Source organism: Alternaria dauci, chromosome 1, assembly GCF_042100115.1.
Source record: "Alternaria dauci strain A2016 chromosome 1, whole genome shotgun sequence".
Lineage (NCBI taxonomy): Eukaryota > Fungi > Ascomycota > Dothideomycetes > Pleosporales > Pleosporaceae > Alternaria > Alternaria dauci.
In genome coordinates, this window is record NC_091272.1 from 209,458 (window position 1) to 227,544 (window position 18,087).

Here is an 18,087-nt window from a genome sequence, read left to right on the forward strand (position 1 = left end):
CTTCTCGCTTGTGCTTCGGTGTGATCCGCCCTGAGTCGCGGATCCTGGCGGTAACCTGCCTTTTCGTCTGGAGTAACATGTCCGGGCCCTTGTCGATAACTGGCCGAAGCTAGCGAGCTTGATTCACGATACAACCTGCTAGGAACGTCTCTAGACAGCGCCTATCACACCGCCAGCGAAGCCATGCACGGCGAGCCTCATCGCACACATCGAGCGACCGATCATCCCAGATCACACGCTCAATCTTCCGTACCAAGCACAGCTGCAGCATATCCTTTGCACATTTACACGACATGGCCGCTGAACCATGTACCATGGGCTTCTCGAAGGACACCGCTTGGAAGAAGGCGTTGTCTGAATCACCCAATTCGCCCGCGTAGCCATTACCCCGGCAATGCCCAGCCTCGATTAAGCCTAAGATCTGTTCTCGCTGGCCCTGATGCAGAGCACCCGCGGCTCCTCACTCTAACAATGCCAGCAACAGCCGTTTAATAACTTTAACAAAGTTAAGATCCACACCTAGCATTCTGTTCCTTAGCGAAAGCGCCCCATTCAGCCTTTCAAGGCCGCCAACCGATGCAGGACATTGACATCCATTGAGTCATGTAGCCGACTGGCTTGGCTTCCCACCCTGTCCAAGCTATCATGATCCTTGGCGATAGTTCCATACTTTCTTCGCTCCTGTGTATTCTGCAGCCGGACGAATACCGAAGCCTATCCAAACACCAAGCCGTACCATGCAACTTCCCCGCAAAATGCTAGCCCTCGATCTTCATCAGCACACGGGCATACGATGGACGTACATGCGCATGACGCGGAGCCAGGAGCGCAAGCATCCTACTGCCATTTCCTACACTGTGGACGTCTACACGTTTTACCTCCCTACCGTACTACCATCGCACAACGTCTCCATCCTTCTCCCCACAATAAAAATCCTCCCGCAGTCAGGACCCATCACCCGAACCCAGCACGGATCTTGGTCCAGAAGATAAGTGGCGGGTACACGTACGTAGTACTCGTCGAGCTTCCATAGCAATTTAGCCATACTTTCCATGCCTTTCCCTGTCACCCACGACATGCAAAGCTACCAGTCACGGCCACCGATTTTCTAATCTTTGTCACTTGCTCCTTCTCCTCCAGCGTCGCTATCACACCACTTTACCATTTTCTACCCCACCACCATACGCTACGCTGTCCTAGCCTATACCCTCCCCTGCCCTGCCCTTCTTGCCCTCCGCTACCACAAAGCCGAAAGCAACAGTAGCCTAGAAGCACGATGATCCATGACCGGCACTAGAAGCAATCACACACACATATGCACAACAACGAATCCATGTCACCCCATCGGTTCCTGAGCCTCAGAAGCCGAAATTAAATGCACATAGCCTGCAAGGCTCTGGCTCTACGTTACTCCGCCAAGCGGCACTCCACCATCCTGCAGACGTACCATGCAGAAAGAAGCAGGTTAAGAGGGAAAGTCTGGGGTAAAAACAAAGTGTGGAGATGCATTTTCTTTTCCGGGGGGTTCATACTCGCGTGTTGTGTTTCGTTGGTTCATTCACACACATACACTGACGACGCAGGGTAGCGTAGGGATCGCAATATAAACGGGATTTTGGTCATGTGCAGGTTTGAGACTTTGATTAAGGGAGGAGAGGGAGAGCGGAAGGATCGACGGGAGGTGGCGGGTTCGGATGGAGGCTGGCTTGGTTGGATGGATGGATGTGGAATATGGTAAGTGGTGGTGATGGTGAATGGTGGCGGTGGAAAGCTTCTTTTGCGTTCGACTAGAGAATATTCTAGTGTGACATGGCACCACGTAACGGATTGACCTTGAGATTAAACATGTATGCGTGTGTGACTTTACGCAGTTGAGCAATCATTCTCCTTCCATGCAAGGAAACGGGGAAAAGCAAACACAGAAATCCGTCCTTAGACATGCCATAACCACCGTGACACACAACCATTGGTTAGGAAAACAAGACTTCTTGCCTCGGTTTATCTTGCTTTTTGTCTCTCGCGCTCTACGCGGGAACCATCCTTCCTGCACACACACACGCTTCCTTCCATCGGAAGGATCCACTTTCCAAACCGTTCTAGATCTATCCGCCCACCAGTCATTCCTCTCAACCCCAGTTCTTCCGCCGCCCGGAATCTCGGGGTAAGTGCCACTACGGCGAACAGAACAGAACAGACACACGGTCCCTGACGTGACATCGCGTTCCACCACCACCACCACCACCACCGTACGGCCGACAGTTAATGCAAGAATGAGCTTGTACAAGTGCCTGGAATACTAAACATGGGGTGCTTCACATAAACAACCGTAGTCTATTATTCGCTAGCAAGACTCCGACATCGCCTCAGACATCGGGTTTAGACTAGGCCTGGAAGATATGGTCTAGCTACATCTTCGCTTGGATATAACAGTCTACATGGCGATTCAACAGTGGGGTCTTTTGTGCACTTGGCGATGCTGCCATGTTTCGCTGGCGCCACCATCTGTTTTTATTTTGTTGCAATCGGGCCATGGCTAATCATGTTAGTCAGGCACATGCAGGGCGAAGGTAGATCCACAGTTAGGTGTGAGGTGTAGCCGCCATGCAAGATTGTATTGGAAAGATGTGGGGTAACGTGTGATCGGCTGTGTCATGTGGGTTCTTTGTCGGTGCTCAGTAGGTAGGAGATGTGCGCAGGCGAGATTTTTTCCGTGTCGTGGGAAAATGTGGCTGTGGCTGGGGAGGCAACAGTGGCGATGCGGATCAATGGCAAAGTGTGTACGTGTATGTGTGTGTGAACAAGTGTGTATTGGAAGATTTGATATTGCCACAGGGAATGTATGTGGGTTATTTGTAAAGATGATACATAGAACGGTAGATACCAATACTGCGCTGCCATAGCCCAAACTTGGTGAAAAGGGGATAGGTTTTGGAAAACAGAGAAAGGATAATCGCCTGCCGGTTGCCGTGAAGTGGTGATTAACCCATGTGATGAAACAACCACCAAACCAAATAAAGAAGTTCGTATAGTAGGAAGGAGAGAGAAAGCGAGACTGGTATCGCCAGAGAGAGAAAGATTGGAATGCACCAGTGTCATCCACCCAGTCGAAACATATATCCGTACCCGTTTTTCTTTGACAAGACACAAAAGCGCTGTAACGTTCATAATCTTCGCACCGGCCAAATCAACAAGGAAAAAATCAAGACAAAAAACACAAGACCACATCGTGCGCTTGCTTAATATTGGTCGTTATGGTGGTCGTCGCTGTGCTGGCTGGCGTTCTCCATGACCTCGCCCAGGACAGAACCAACCGCCGAATACGAGTCATTGTGCGCCGAGTCGTTCCGCAGATACGAGTTAGGAAACGACGACATGTGGTGCGGCGCACTCATCTGCGGCATTCCGTAGCTCGAAGGAGTGACGAGCGGTGAGCCCGAGAAGGAGGGGAAGTGGGCCGTCTGCGGCGTCGACCCGTTGCGTTGAGGGGCGTAGTGTGTGCTCAGCTCGATGCGACGGGGAACGCCGTTGGAAAAGGACCGCATTCTGTTGCCGCTTGAGGTGCCGAAGCCTGGTACTGGGGAGTCTGGACGTGTTAGGAGATGGGACAATGAACCACGTGGGCGAGGAGACTTACAAGAGTAGCCAATGCCGTACGGCATCATGGAGCTAGAGTAGGACCGACTGTCGTTGCTATCGGAGCTGTCGTGCGAGCCCGTATAGCTCATGCTAGTCCTCAAAGGTGACTGTAGAGACTCTGCACGCGTCCTTGCGATTCTGTCGGCGTGAAGCGAAAGGCGAGGGATGCTATGTTGTGCGGCATATGCAGTTGGGTTGCTGAGAGGCATGGAGAAGGGGTTGGACGTTCTGGGGCTAGTGTCGATTGATGTGGAATGGAAGCCAAAGGGAGATCCCTCATGAGCTGAGACGGGTGAGATGGCATCGGTTGCGGACTGAGGTGGTGTGAAGGTGAAGCCGCCAAACGCAGGGCTGATGCCAGTTGGTGACATGTGCGAGTCGAGAGTTCCTCGTCGCAAGGTATCTATGCTCAGCGGCCTCATCATGTTGTTCTCAGAGAAGCTTGGGTTGTAAGATGCAGGGGAAGCCAGCGGTGTGCCGAGACCATGGGAGTTGCCAAAAGGAGAGTGAAGTGCTGATGCCATGTCGAAATCATCCGGTAAAGCGCGAGACCTCATCATGCGCTCACGGTCGTCGCTTGTTAGTCGCTTCAACTTCGCTCGCCTGTACCGTGTTAGTAACTCGATGCGTCGGTAGTAGAAGGTAGGCATACCTGTTCTGGAACCAAACTTGCACTTGACGGGGGCTGAGACCGGGAATCTCTCGAGCGAGTCGTTCCCGGTGAGCCGCGTCTGGATGTGCTTGACGAGCAAACTCGCTCATCAGGAATCGGGTTTGGTTGTGAGTAAGCCTGAACCTCTTCATCTTTCGCTTCGCTGCGCGAATCTCTGCGGCTGTCATAGGTTGCCGGTCTTCACCCTTCTCTTCGTCTTCGTCGCAGTCGTCCTTGTCGTCGAGGATAAGATCATCGTCCTCCTCTTCACGCTTCTCTGCATTGCCACCGTCGTTGGTAGAAGGTGGCGTCAGCCTTGAGATGGGACTGGTAGGAGCAGAGCCTCCAAAGGTTACGTTTGGGATGTCGTGCTGTTCGATCTCATCGAGTCCAGATGGTGTGTTGCTGCCACTATTCAGGTGGCTCTTTCCGTCGAGCAGATAGGGAAAGCTCTTGTGTGTTCGCATTGACGGCCTCTTCAAGTCAAAGTTGTGTCCAGAGATCTCGGCTTGGAGCATAGCCATGTCGTTATCTGAATGTGGTGGAGTATGTTCCAGAGTTCTGAGTTCTGATGATTGCCACTCGTTGTCTGCTGAAGTCGTGCTATACGCAGACATGTGTGGCGAGCTGGGCGGCGACAAAGGAACGAGGAAGCTTCCGTCGACCATTGGCGCTTTTGAAACTGTTGTAGTGGTGTAGATGTAGGCTGAGCTCTGTGGCTGATACCTCTCCTGTGCCTCGCTGTTAGCGAAGAAGGGGGGCAGAAACTGGGCCGCTGCTTACCTAGTCGCTTTGGTCACTAAGAAGGCCTCAACACTGGCGTTTCTGGCGTTTTGGTGCGAACTTCAAACGAACCACGACGTTCCGCAAGGAGTAAAGATCTGATGGATTTTGGGGTGTGAACTGTTGATCGTCGCCCGGTCCCTGTGCGGGGTTTACGCGGGCGATCAGCGATAAAGAGTAAAGGCAGTCGCAATGCTTTTGACACCGAGTTCGGCGCGTGTTAGAGTCGCAAGACCGTTGCGAACTGACAGTTCGAGGTGGTCGTGCTGATGAGCCCACAGATGGCGGGTATGTGAGTAGGCTGAATGATGATGTCGCACCGCAAGTAGGATTGGGGCGCGGAGTTTTGGTGCAACTTCAAGCTTGAAATAGAAGCTACCAGGGAGGCGATACTGCGAGCCAAATAAAGATAGACGCTGGCAGTGGGCGCTTGATGCTTTGACAAGAGCGAGGTGATGAACGGCCGGCTTGCTCAGAAGAGTGAAAGCGTGGTTCTGGTGGGTAGGCCTTTGTAAAGAGGGTCAGGAACGGTCGGAGGCTATAACAGCGATAGCGGTAGGGGAGGGGAATCAGATCATTCAGACAGGAAAAGCTTGACGGTACTCTACTGTCGACGATCCGGATAAAATCGAGGTTAAGACAAGTGGGAGGAGACTAGGGTCAGACTACGCATGGACAGCGGTGCCTCTTAGGGAAACATGATATCTTTCGAGGATCTGGAAGCAGCTTGTTACACGACCAAGAAGCGTGACTAACGTCGAGGGCTAGCAAGACCCCAAAGTCTCAGGGCACAGGGATACGGTAGCTCGGGACGTGGGCCTACTTGGAAGCAAAGACGGTGCGGGAACGGGCGAATCGAAAGGGCTCTGGATCAGGTGTGCTGCATGCCAGGGTGCCCTCCCCTCGAAAGAGAAGGGGAGCGAGCGGTGCGTGAACATGGTGGGCTGCAGGCTACACATGCATAGACCAGGGCCCGTGTAGAAAAATGGCCGACGAGCAAGGACTAATCCGTGGCGTCTCGCAGTCGAACGTCGAGGCAGGCGGCGGCGCCATTATTGGCCAGATGCGATGCGGGAAGTCCAAGGAACCCGCAGCGAGAGCGGACAGGGATGCTACAGGGCTCGGCAACGCTTGCACGGCTTGTTGCGGGGTGTCGCTGTCAATGCTGCTTTTAGTGTGGATTTGTGTGCGGGCGATGTGGTGGTGGTGTGGTGGTGAAGGTCGGACTTGGTGCCGCCAGGCTCGTGTGTACACACTCTCGATGCTACCATGACGACCATGATGCTACGACTGCCACTGCTGTCGTTGAACCATGACTTTTCACACGAAATTGTATCATGGCGGGCCCTTCCGCCCTGGACCGGCGCCTTTTTCCAGCGCCTCCTTCTGGCAGCTGTCAGGTCAAATGTTAATGGCGACGGTGCGCAAATTGCGTATGCGTCAGGAACGCGCTGCATCAGCCTTGCGTGTGTGGTTTGAGCCGCCCATCGCGCCCGCTCAGATGCATGAACAACGAACCTTGGTCGCCTTCAGCCGTGACCCATGATGCTTGCCGGCAACCAAGGAACCGCGTCTAGCTGCTTGCGTGGTGCCTGCTGCACACACCTGCTTGATCAAGTGTGGTGAGTAGTCGAGCGCCTAGCAATGACGCCGTCGCCAATGGGCAGCGGGGGGTCGCCAATGAGCAACAGATCTGGCTGGGCTCGACAACGATCTAACGGCCAAAAGCTCGGCCCGCGCCGGGAAAATGCTGAAAAAGGCGCTGTTTCTCGAAGCCTGTTCTCGCTGTAGTGCGACCGTGTGCAACACTGGTGGGCTGTCGGTAGTTGGGTGACAGCGGTGAATTATCGTAAACGTGTTTGGAAATGCGAGCGCTGTCCAAGCAGGCGCGCTGAAACTGTCCTGGAGCGCCGCGAATGCCCATCGAAGACGAGGCTGCAACGACGCTGTCCTCTTGGCCGCACTGCAGGGAAAAATTGGGCGATGCGCAAGCCACCCCATGCTACGCCGTACCGTGGTGATCGACATTGCCCGTGTCCAAAGCAGATGAACTTCTAGCCGATACCGCGCGCTGAGCCCGTCATGAGTGGTGTGTCGGCTGGCGAATGATGTACAGCCGCCTCGCGCCGTTCGCGCACTCGCCTGAACTGGCCGGAGGTTTCTTGTCGTTGTTTCTTTTTTTTTTCTTGCTGTCCCGGCTGTGAAGCACGCGGGTAACCGCCAGCGTTTGGCACGTTTCGCAACGAACAAAAGCACAGTCTCCCCTCCAAAACGCCAACCTTACGCAATCTCCAAAACGCAATGCCGAACAGGGCGTCGTCGTGGTCGATTTCCAAAACAACGCCAAGACCGCCCAGAGGGCGGATGAGGACGGCCTGTGGAAATGACAGGAGCAAGCGATAGCGAGACCGCGGATATTCTGGCGGGTCATTGGTGGGGGATGCAACACGTCTGTGGGTTTGATGAGCGCATGGGTGCCTGTCCAGTGTCGGCAGAACATGCCTGTCTCTTTTCATCATGCTTCGGTCCATCTCGTGAACATAATGCATTGAGTATGATTACGATCCGATGTCAGCAGTCTGGGCCTGTGTGTCCTTGCCGTCGTTCGCAACTTGTCATGACACGATGAGGTGGTCCCACCGCAGAGAACCTTGGAAACAGCCTCGGACTGCACTGAACGGTGGTGTCAGGTAGTACAGGTCCCTTCATTTCGGAATGATGCAGCATCTCCCACGTAGGTGGATTTTGTGCTGACAACACACTGAATGAGCCTGAACATGGCCCCACCCCCCGGCGCACCACGGCACGTCTGAGGCCACAACATTTCCTGTCAAAAGGCCTGGAAGCATGACGACGATGCTGCTTACCAGGGACCAGAGCCAGAGCCCTCGCCGCCATCGTTATCGTTACATCAGAATGCGACCCGGAAATGGTGTACATGCCCACGCGATGCTATATTGTGAAGACTTTTATTCACCCAGGTGGAACCTTTCATCTCCACAGCCCTGCCTTGCGCCGCAACCCAGCCTTCCGACGTCCACGCGTGGCGTTGCAAATTGAGGTGCGCCGTTGGCGACCGGATGTACGGTCGCTCAGACTGTGGATGGCCCTCCGATCTATCGATACGCTGCGAGTGGCTCGGGGACGAGAAACCCCATGTTCTCTTCGCTTGCATAGATGACTTCGATGGGAAAGCGCCACAATGCTCCCCATACTGCACGTTAACCCATGAGGAAAAGCTCACATGTGCCTCAGGGCCATCGACAATTCACACCTAGCTGGTGCAGGCGACAAGCTGCCCCTGTCACTGCTACTACGCCGCTGGTTCCGCAGTCACTTGACTGCGCTGATCGGGCCGCTGCTCCTCGACGCTCTGATGCTCGTCCTGCGGAATTACCGCCTGCTCATCCGAAGTAGTGGGTGCAGCGTCAACACCCGTCGCCTCAATGGAAGAGGCGGCCGGCTGAAGAGCCTCCAGCCCTTTGCCATGCTCGATCCTATCAAAGGAGCTTAGCTGCGTCTTCGACGCAAGGCGAAGTCCTCGCCAGACGTAGCTAGATTTTTTCTCCCCCGCTTGCCGCTTCTCCTCCTCTGTGTCAGCCATTTCCAGATCCAAGTCGGTCATCTTGACCTTTTTTGCATATGACTCTGCATTTGGCACATTGAACCTGACCTGATGTCAGAGCCGGAAATGGCGTCTTGGTCGGACGAGCGGAGCACATACCTGTCACGTTGTCGTAGCTGAGAGAGACCCTTCTCCGCTTCGTTGTTGTGGAGAAAGTTCAAAGTACTAGGTACCCCCATGGGCTTTGAGGCTTTCTTACTCACAACCGCCTTCAGTGCCCCATTTTTGGCCTGTTGGAATTCTCCTGGGGGCACTCTATCTCGCGTGAACGGCTGGCAGTTCTCCATCTTCCATCGTACCCAGTTTTTGTCGCGGGAGAGCACGGTATCCACCATCCGGTAGTAGAATTTGCCATCTGGGCCTTCCTGCAGGTAATTTGCGATGGCGGTCTTGATGCCCAATGCCCACTCGGTCTGTGCTTTGTGGTCAGCCGAGAAGATGATGATCGTGGATGGCGAAGCGAGCATGAGAGCGTGACTGAGGCAGGAGAATGGGGCAAATGATGGGGACTTACGTCTTCCTCGCGGAGTGTGAAATTGTACTGCATCGCTTTCTGCGCATTCTGGTAGAATGGCTTGCTCTTGGACCCCTCGGTCAGGGTCAACAGGAAGTCGATGAGTATCAGTGCTTGGACAAGGATGTGCCGTTGGAAGGCGAGATCGCTCAGCTGCAAATTGTCAGTCATAGCGCAGGTTTGATAGTGGCAATCTTGCGTACCTCAAGCTTGAACAGGTCACGGCTCGTAAGATACTTGGGATTAAAGGAGTTGGCGAATGCATCGTAGTCGTCGCCTTCGCGTGATTTTGGTCCTTTCTTTCGCTCTGCATCTCCGGCCTGTATGACTTTCGGCACCTCCCTGAACTTGGCTAGCGTCGCCTCCAGGCTCTTCTGAAATTGCTTGAAATTGTCCTCTTCGAAAAGCCGTGGAGGATTTGAGAAGGAGTGCTGTAGAGACCAGAACACGGGGTAGAGAGTTTCGGTGTCAAGCGTGGTAGGTTTCGCATCTTTGCTTTTGTCAATGTCCCCAGATTGGACGGCCGGCTCCTCTGACTTTGAATCTTCCTTTGCAGTAGGAGCAGACTCGTCAACATCGATTTGCATAGAGTCGTCTTCCGGTTTCGATTCCTTGAGAAAGTCCTCGAATGTCGTTACGTTCTCGACGTGGAAGTTTCCCCGCAGGTTTACCGAACTCTTGTCGCCCAAAGGAAAGCTCTGGAACATGAATATGTAGACACGCCCACAGAAGACTGGATCTTCCGCGCGAGACAGCCGGCGGAGCAGCTCATTACATAATCGCAAGATAACAAGGTCCTTGTTCTTGGAGTTGATCTGGAACGAGGTGAGCATGGCGAAGGAAATCGGCAGGGACGACATACTGCGATGATACTTTCTCGCCGCGACTCGAGAAAGTTGAATACCACGCGGCATCCTGAGATTGACTGGCTGTCAAGCAACTCTTCAATGAGCAGTAGGACGAGTTGCGGAGAGCAGAGATCTAGTCGTGTCAGTCAAGACCTGGCCAGGCTGGTGAACAACATACCTCGATCTCCGCAATACTGCAGAATATCCAGTAGATTCCAAACAGTTACAAAGGCCGGCTCCTCTATCCGAGTAGAACCCTAATCATGTAAGCGAATGGTGGATTTGGGACGACAGCACAGCAACTGACAAGGTTGGCATAGAAAACACTCTTGGCTGCACTCTCCACAGCAAGCGTCCGCACTTCCTTTCCTCCTTCAATCTCACCGAGAAGAGGCTCGTTTTCCGGCACAAGTTCGGAAACGTGGAGGGGAGGATCAATCGCCGTACTTTGCTTGACGTCACGGGCTCGTCGCAACAAGTAGTCCAGTCTTGGAGCTACCGCGTCGGGAGGAAGCACGTTGGACGTCGACATTTTACGGGATTTGGCGCGTGTTGGGCTTCGATCACGAGCTCACGACCCGTTGGCGCAAAGGAAATAGCACCACTACGGTCGCGAAACGGAAACTCCAGACCACGTATTTGTAATCGCGAGAGCAGAATGAGTCGGCGAGGCGATAGCTGGTGTAGTGTATATCTGGGTAGAAAAGGCGGTGATTGAATACAGAAGCTGCTTTGGAAAGTCGAGCTGGACCCTTGTCTGACAGAGCTAAAGTTGCGCCACAAGCGGCAAGTGCAAGTGGTGTCCGTGCTTGTGGCTGAACGCGTCGAACGCGTCGCGCTCAACACTTTGGGATTCACGATTCCCTCAATACCCGTTGCCAAGGCCCACGATATTCACAATGGCAGACACCAGCCTACAAATGCGCGCTCACGACTCTGACGACGATCTCGACGAAATCCTCAAAGATGTCACGAATCCCGAAGACCCAATCCGGTCGACGGAGAACCCAGCGCAGCCGCAGTACCGAAAGAACAACAAAAGCGACAGCGCTGGCGCACTCGGCGTCGATGAAGAGATTGTCATCACGAAGAAGCGCATCCCTATCCCGAAGCTCGACGACCAGAGGCTGCTGTCTGATCCCGGTATTCCCCGCCTACGCAAGATCGCAAAAGAGCGCCTTCGCTTCAAAGGCAAAGGTCATGAGGTATGGTTGTTCATGCTGCCGGAACATGCGACATCAGACTAACTCCCTCGCAGTATGGCGACATTGCTCGCATGCTGAACATGTACCAACTGTGGCTCGACGACCTCTACCCCCGCGCCAAGTTCGCAGACGCCCTAGCCATCATCGAGAAGGTCGGACATACAAAGCGCATGCAGATGATGCGGAAAGACTGGATTGACGAAGGCAAACCACGTCGCAACACAGGACAAGAAGAGGACGAAGACGATGCTGCCCGCGAGAAGACTCCACAACAAAACACCGAGGAGATGGAGGGCGTAGAGAACGGCGGACAAGAAGACTCGAGCCGGCAGGAAGAACGGGAGGGCCCTACACCCAACTCAGCAGATGCTACGGTGGACCCAGCAGCAAGCGGTGACCCTGATGACGACGAATTAGATGCTTTGTTGGCTGAAAGCGAGCAACCTAGTAACACCGCACCAAAGACACTCCCAACACGGCCAGCGCCCACACAAGACGACCCTTTTGCGGACGAGATGGAAGCAATGGCAGACATGGACGACTTGTGGGATTGAACAGCTGCACAGTGTAGCATTCTGATTTTGGATACTCATAGCGCGGCGTTGGGGGATCATTCACAGGAAACGCGATTGCGTAAGCTCACGACGTTCCAATGGCCAACTATGTGCGTTGCAACTGGCTACAATACACTCCTTGCGTACTTTGATATGCTCCATCTGCGGGCCATGTGCTGGTGAGATCTACAAACCAGCGTTCCTCGGGTTCGGCTGTCTCATAATGTCTCGGAGCGATTCAGATTGTGATAAGATCCATGTTCCTCGTAATACGTATGCAGGTACGAGACTGTTGATCGCACACGACGTAAGCATCGGATGCTGTCACCCTGCTACCTGCGTATGGCGGGGGAAGTGGGTCCTCCCGATGTGGCTTGGCGTCTCAGACAAACAACGTCATTCATTTTCTTCCTGGGCGCGCCACAATCCCGCATCTGCACAGGCATATCACTCTGCCAGATTCGTACTCAACCCACGAATATGGAGGCCTTGTCTGGAGAATTGGAAAAGCTGCGGCTGCACAGCAGTAGCCTCGACGAAGATGGCATAGACTCCATAGCTGGCGAACAACGGCCACCGAAGCGACAACGCAAAACCAAACATGTCATCAAAAAGGAACTAGAGCAACAATTCCTGACGCCCTCAAAGTCTTTCAACACGCAGTGGCTGAACCAGCTTCAGCAGCGCTGGGATGCGCCCACCAATTATCGCAGCCTGTTCCAGATCGCCCCAACCCAGACCCGAACCATCATCCGGTTCACGCGCGAGGGGCTAGAGGGCCGCGTCACGGGATACAAAGAAGTCACGGTTCCAGCAAACTCGGCAACAGCCAAGAACTCGACATCTCTTCTCAGGAAGCCTGCCAACAGGGCCGAGTTCGTACGTGGAGCAGCCGGCTTCTTTCCTTTCGCGCCTGGCGGTCTTGATGGAGTGGAGGCGGTAGCTGCTATCGAAGATGAGGCAATTCAACAGCAAGAGGATGCAAATGGGAAACGGGCCGGTGGCCTTGACAGAGTCATCAACTTCAGTGCTGAAGGAGGCTTGCTCGAGATACCGCCCGGATTTACTCGCGGGCTCGACTTCCAGAAAAAGCCAACCACAGATGCCAAGGCTGCGCAAGAGGTTGAAGACACATTGGCAGAGGCGGGTGCAGCCCCCAAGGATACGGAGGCCGATGACGAAGAGACCACCGAGAAGACCGCCGCGAACGGCGAAGAGCCAGACGAAGATCAACCTGGAGACGACGAGATCGACGCCTTGTTACCAGTAGAGTTCCCTGCATTGGCCCCTCACGGCCCGCTTGCTATGAGTTCTGCAAGGAAAGGTGGAAGAGAGTGGGCTCACATGGTTGACATTGACCGCGACATCACCAACTTCAAGGAACTCGTTCCGGATATGGCGCGCGAGTGGCCCTTTGAGCTCGATACTTTCCAGAAAGAAGCAGTGTACCATCTGGAGAACGGTGATTCAGTGTTCGTAGCCGCACACACGTCCGCTGGCAAGACAGTAGTTGCAGAGTACGCGATCGCACTTGCTGCGAAGCACATGACGAAAGCCATCTACACATCCCCGATCAAAGCTTTGAGTAACCAAAAGTTCCGCGATTTCCGCCAGACATTCGATGATGTTGGCATTCTTACTGGAGATGTGCAGATAAGACCCGAAGCTAGCTGTCTCATTATGACTACCGAGATTCTCCGAAGTATGTTGTACCGAGGAGCGGATCTTATCCGAGATGTAGAGTTTGTCATATTCGATGAAGTACACTACGTCAACGATCTGGAGCGAGGTGTCGTCTGGGAGGAGGTCATCATCATGCTGCCAGAGCATGTGACTCTCATCCTCCTGTCCGCCACTGTCCCCAACACGTACGAGTTTGCATCATGGGTTGGCCGCACAAAAAAGAAGGATATCTACGTCATCTCTACCCCGAAACGTCCCATTCCCCTCGAGCATTATCTGTGGGCTGGAAAAGATATCTACAAGATCGTTACGGCAGACAAGAAATTCATCGATAACGGCTGGAAAGCTGCAAACGATGTATTGTCCGGAAAAGACAAGATCAAGGAAGCCCCCGCGAATGCCGCCCAAGCTGGAAGAGGAGGTGGTGGTGGTCGAGGAGGACCACCCGCTCGGGGAGGCCAGAATCAACGTGGAAGAGGCCAACAAGGTGGCGGTCGCGGTGGGCCTCGAGGCGGGGGACCACCGGCGGCCAGGGGCCGTGGTAACATCGCCAGGACCGGTCGTGGTGGAGGCCGAACAACAGCCGCGCAAGATCGAAACATCTGGGTCCACCTTATACAGCATCTCCGAAGCAAAGACCTGTTGCCGGCTTGCATATTCGTCTTCTCCAAGAAGCGCTGCGAGGAGAATGCCGAGGCACTTTCAAACATCGACTACTGCAACGCTGCAGAGAAGAGCGCGATACACATGACCATCGAGAAGTCGCTAGCTAGGCTGAGCAAGGAAGACCGTGATCTTCCTCAAATTAAGCGTCTGCGAGAGCTGCTCAGCCGAGGTATTGCTGTCCACCACGGTGGCATGCTGCCCATCGTCAAGGAGGTCGTAGAGATTCTCTTCGCCAAGACACTTGTCAAGGTCCTGTTTGCCACGGAGACTTTCGCCATGGGTCTCAACTTGCCCACCAGGACCGTCGTGTTCTCCGGTTTCCGCAAACACGACGGACGGGAGTTTCGCGACCTGCTTCCCGGCGAGTACACCCAGATGGCTGGTCGCGCGGGACGACGTGGACTTGACACCGTCGGTACTGTAATCATATGTGCGCCCGGAGCAGATGAGGCACCACCAGCGGCGAGACTCCGTCAGATGATGTTGGGTGAGCCTACTAAGCTCAGGTCACAGTTCCGTCTGACGTACAACATGATGCTCAACCTTTTACGTGTAGAAGCTCTGAAGATTGAAGAGATGATTAAGCGAAGTTTCAGTGAGAACGCCACCCAAGCGCTACTTCCTGAACATCAAGGCAAAGTTAAGGTCTCGGAAGCTGAGCTGGAAAAGATCAAGCGCGAACCTTGTGATATCTGCGACATCGATCTAGAAGCCTGCCATCAGTCTTGTGAAGACTACAAGCGACTTACCAACGAGATGCATCTGAGTCTACTCATAAACCCTATCGGACGGCGCGCCCTGGCCAAGAATAGACTAATTGTCTATAAAAAGGTATGTCGCTGATTACTGCTGCTGAAGCGAGTCATTACTAACCGAACTAGGATAATAAACGCACCGCCGGTATGCTGATGCAAGACGGTACAAGCAAAGGTAATGAGCCTACGGTCAAAGTCTTGGAGGTGGCACAACACCAAGATCGCAAGCCGGACGACCTTTTGCCATATGTCGGTCCTTTTGCGAAGTGGTTCCGCAAGTTACCAAATAACCCCAAGGATCTGATCCTCAAGGCAGCCTACGTGCCCTTGAACGATGTCGAGTGCTTTACCAAGACCATCATCGATGTTCCTGATTCTGTTCAGAACCTGGGTCGGAAGATATCCAAGGGTAAGTCCGTGCGCCACGGTATGATTCCGGCGCTAACAGACCCGCCAGATGCCTTGAAGCTGGCGCAAGATCAGTTCCTGCCCTTGTGTGGATCTTGGGACTATGAAGACTGGGATGAGTACGACTATAGTAAGATCAAGAGCCTCAAATTTCGCGAACTCGCGGAAGCCCGCATGAAGGAGGGCCAGAATGCGGTTAGCAAAGAGTGCCTGAAGTGTCCGAACTTCTTGAAACACGTACGTGTTCGCGTCTAGCTGCCTCCCCAACCCCAGCTAACCGTCGCAGTTCGCCCAAGAGCATGATCAGTGGCTGATCAAGGAGAATATCCTTGCCCTCCGCCAGCTCATGTCAGATCAAAATTTACAGCTACTCCCTGACTACGAACAGCGCATCCACGTCCTCAAGGATCTCGGCTTTATTGACGAAGGTTCGCGCGTGGAGCTCAAGGGCAAGGTAGCCTGTGAGGTATGCCTGTCTCTCTCCACCAGGCCCATCCATTCACTGACGGCTTTCAGATCCATTCGGCCGACGAGCTGGTCCTTACCGAACTCGTGTTAGAGAACGTCCTCGCCGAGTACGAACCGGAGGAGATTGTCGCGCTACTGTCAGCCTTTGTCTTCCAAGAGAAGACCGACATAGAGCCTACGCTAACAGCAAATCTGGAACGGGGAGTCGCCAAAATCGTTGAGATCTCTGAGAAGGTCAACAAGATCCAAACCCTGCATCAGGTCATCCTCTCGGCAGATGACTCGAACGACTTTGTCAGCAAGCCCCGCTTCGGCATGGTCGAAGTCGTGTATGAGTGGGCGAGGGGCATGTCATTCAATCGCATAACTGACCTGACAGATGTCATGGAAGGCACAATTGTCCGCGTCATCACGCGGTTGGATGAGACGTGCCGCGAGGTCAAGAACGCGGCTCGGATTATTGGTGACCCGACTCTGTTCCAAAAAATGGGGACGTGCCAGGAACTCATCAAACGGTACGTGCTACCCATTTTTCGTTTCTCTGCCCATCTCTCCTGTCCCGAAGCCCGCGTCGCTGGGTTGATCCCTGGGGCCTGGGGCTTGGGTCTGGTATATGCCGGGGTTGCATTATCTGTGTGTTGTGTGAAATGGGAAACTGACAAGTGTGTTTGACAACAGGGACATTTGTAACTGCGCAAGCTTGTACCTGTAAATGGCATGACTATTTCGTTCCAGAACCGCGACGACAGGCGTATCCTGGCTCTCGGGGTGATGCAATGTGGGGTTGGTGTTGTTTCAGATGGCAGTTTTTAGTTTTGAACGGGAGGAATGTGGGGCCCTCTAGACACTTTTTTTTCTGGTCCCTCTTCGCGGTTTTTTTAAGTTGGTAGGGTGATGATCATGACGCGAGTCACGCCACCATCTTGGACATTGGGATCGACCCGGCTGTTTTCGCTTATCGGTTTCAGACTCCGTCTTTTAGTTTCGGATCCGAGTGTTGGGCGTGTGGCATAAGCTCATAAGCCCGTAAGCATTAGGGAACATTGGGCACCTTGCATTATCGTTATCGGATCCGGATGCATGTGGGGTAATGCATTGCGGCGGACCGATCTTGTTGCCGTTGAGAAATTGTGGTGTTTTGATGATTACATGTGTGTGGGTTGTTTGGTAAGCAGTTTGACCGACGGTGGTTGTGGGTGTAAAAGCTATTTTCCCTCTCTGGATTCATTCTCGCCTCTTATTACACACACTATCGGTATTTTTCTCAAATTCTTGCGGATGTGTACATGTGCCGGTCCTCTTTTGTGGACTGGAACCTTACAATTGCTCTACAGGCGTCCATGTTTTCATCCACACAGGCAGTTCTCGGCATCCTAATTCTGAAATTCAAAAACTTCATTGCCGCCTTGCCATGCATTTGGACAGCAAAATTACGATGCACAAAACACACTGCGTCGAAACTTCAAGTTGCTTCCGACATGATTCTGATATTACTACTCTCGACTCCAAAAACACACAAAGAAACATCGTATGATTGGGTGTTCTTCTGCTTTCTCCAAAATCGCTGGCGCTGGCCCTTATGGCTTCGAGAAGATTCCTCTAGTTTCAAAATGTGGTATCACAAACTGATGACGTTGCGACTGGCTAGACAAGATCATCATGTCATTTGTCCAAAAGACGACTACAGCGACGTACCATGTTTCCGGACTGAGAGCTGTTGCGTTTACTTCAGCATTGCGAAGAGTATCGATACTTGCTATTGTGTGATAGGTTCCGCGCTAGCTGTGGACTGAAGACGTGTATAAAAACATCCACGAGTCGACTGTATACTCTTCTTCTACATCCAAACTCTTTGTTGTTCTCCCCAAAAAAAAATACCATCCCACTCATTGAATGGAGAAAAGTCTCCTCTCTTGTTTTCGGACTCAAATCCAAATCTAGGACAATCCAAATAATGTTGTCGTCCTGCGCTCCTTCCAACTTCCTACCCCGCAATACAAGCGATTTCGGCTTAGGCTAGCATTCGGCTCAGATGCGTTTATCCAAGTACCTCTGGAACTGCTTCTCGCTCTTCTTTCTCGATCTTTCAAATCTACCAACATCTTTCAAATCAAGAGACTTTTGGAGTAGCCTGTATGGAACGATATATCCTCATTCCAGTTTCTTCCCTCAAACTCCAAAAGTTCATCGACTTCTATTCATGCTGCCCTGGCTTGTTCCATCTTTCCCCAAAATCACGCGATATGCCTAGCTGGCGTCTGCTTTCCAGTGTCTTATATCCAAAACATGA

The 18,087-nt window shown here is 53.1% G+C and overlaps 4 protein-coding genes across 4 annotated transcripts; 2 read left to right on the forward strand and 2 right to left on the reverse strand.

Annotated features, from left to right (window-relative positions):
* Nucleotides 1-3,236: 3,236 nt before the first annotated feature.
* On the reverse strand, nt 3,237-4,956 carry ACET3X_000050 (uncharacterized protein; the record flags this gene model as incomplete). Its single annotated transcript, XM_069447800.1, has 3 exons — nt 3,237-3,583; nt 3,635-4,239; nt 4,289-4,956. The coding sequence occupies 3 exons, from the start codon at nt 4,954-4,956 to the stop codon at nt 3,237-3,239; spliced, it is 1,620 nt and encodes a 539-aa protein (XP_069310292.1).
* Nucleotides 4,957-8,384: 3,428 nt separating this feature from the next.
* ACET3X_000051 (uncharacterized protein) lies at nt 8,385-10,590 on the reverse strand (the record flags this gene model as incomplete). The annotated part of the gene is made up of 7 exons (XM_069447811.1): nt 8,385-8,739; nt 8,796-9,109; nt 9,211-9,363; nt 9,414-10,025; nt 10,073-10,191; nt 10,237-10,315; nt 10,366-10,590. The coding sequence occupies 7 exons, from the start codon at nt 10,588-10,590 to the stop codon at nt 8,385-8,387; spliced, it is 1,857 nt and encodes a 618-aa protein (XP_069310293.1).
* A 335-nt stretch (nt 10,591-10,925) lies between these two features.
* On the forward strand, nt 10,926-11,943 carry ACET3X_000052 (uncharacterized protein). The gene is made up of 2 exons (XM_069447822.1): nt 10,926-11,263; nt 11,317-11,943. Exons 1-2 carry the CDS (start codon nt 10,958-10,960, stop codon nt 11,815-11,817), a joined length of 807 nt encoding a protein of 268 aa, XP_069310294.1. The 5' UTR covers nt 10,926-10,957; the 3' UTR covers nt 11,818-11,943.
* Nucleotides 11,944-12,262: 319 nt separating this feature from the next.
* ACET3X_000053 (uncharacterized protein) lies at nt 12,263-17,031 on the forward strand. The gene is made up of 6 exons (XM_069447833.1): nt 12,263-14,997; nt 15,048-15,330; nt 15,379-15,566; nt 15,616-15,795; nt 15,846-16,312; nt 16,476-17,031. Exons 1-6 carry the CDS (start codon nt 12,298-12,300, stop codon nt 16,507-16,509), a joined length of 3,852 nt encoding a protein of 1,283 aa, XP_069310295.1. The 5' UTR covers nt 12,263-12,297; the 3' UTR covers nt 16,510-17,031.
* Nucleotides 17,032-18,087: the final 1,056 nt, after the last annotated feature.

Excerpts from the sequence above, each read along its gene's own strand:
- ACET3X_000052 (XM_069447822.1), top strand. The coding sequence starts at position 10,958 with ATGGCAGACACCAGCCTACAAATGCGCGCTCACGACTCTGACGACGAT. Across the intron at positions 11,264-11,316 it reads TCAAAGGCAAAGGTCATGAG|TATGGCGACATTGCTCGCAT; the intron begins GTATGGTTGTTC and ends ACTCCCTCGCAG.
- ACET3X_000053 (XM_069447833.1), top strand. The coding sequence starts at position 12,298 with ATGGAGGCCTTGTCTGGAGAATTGGAAAAGCTGCGGCTGCACAGCAGT. Across the intron at positions 14,998-15,047 it reads GACTAATTGTCTATAAAAAG|GATAATAAACGCACCGCCGG; the intron begins GTATGTCGCTGA and ends TAACCGAACTAG. Across the intron at positions 15,567-15,615 it reads GTCCGAACTTCTTGAAACAC|TTCGCCCAAGAGCATGATCA; the intron begins GTACGTGTTCGC and ends TAACCGTCGCAG.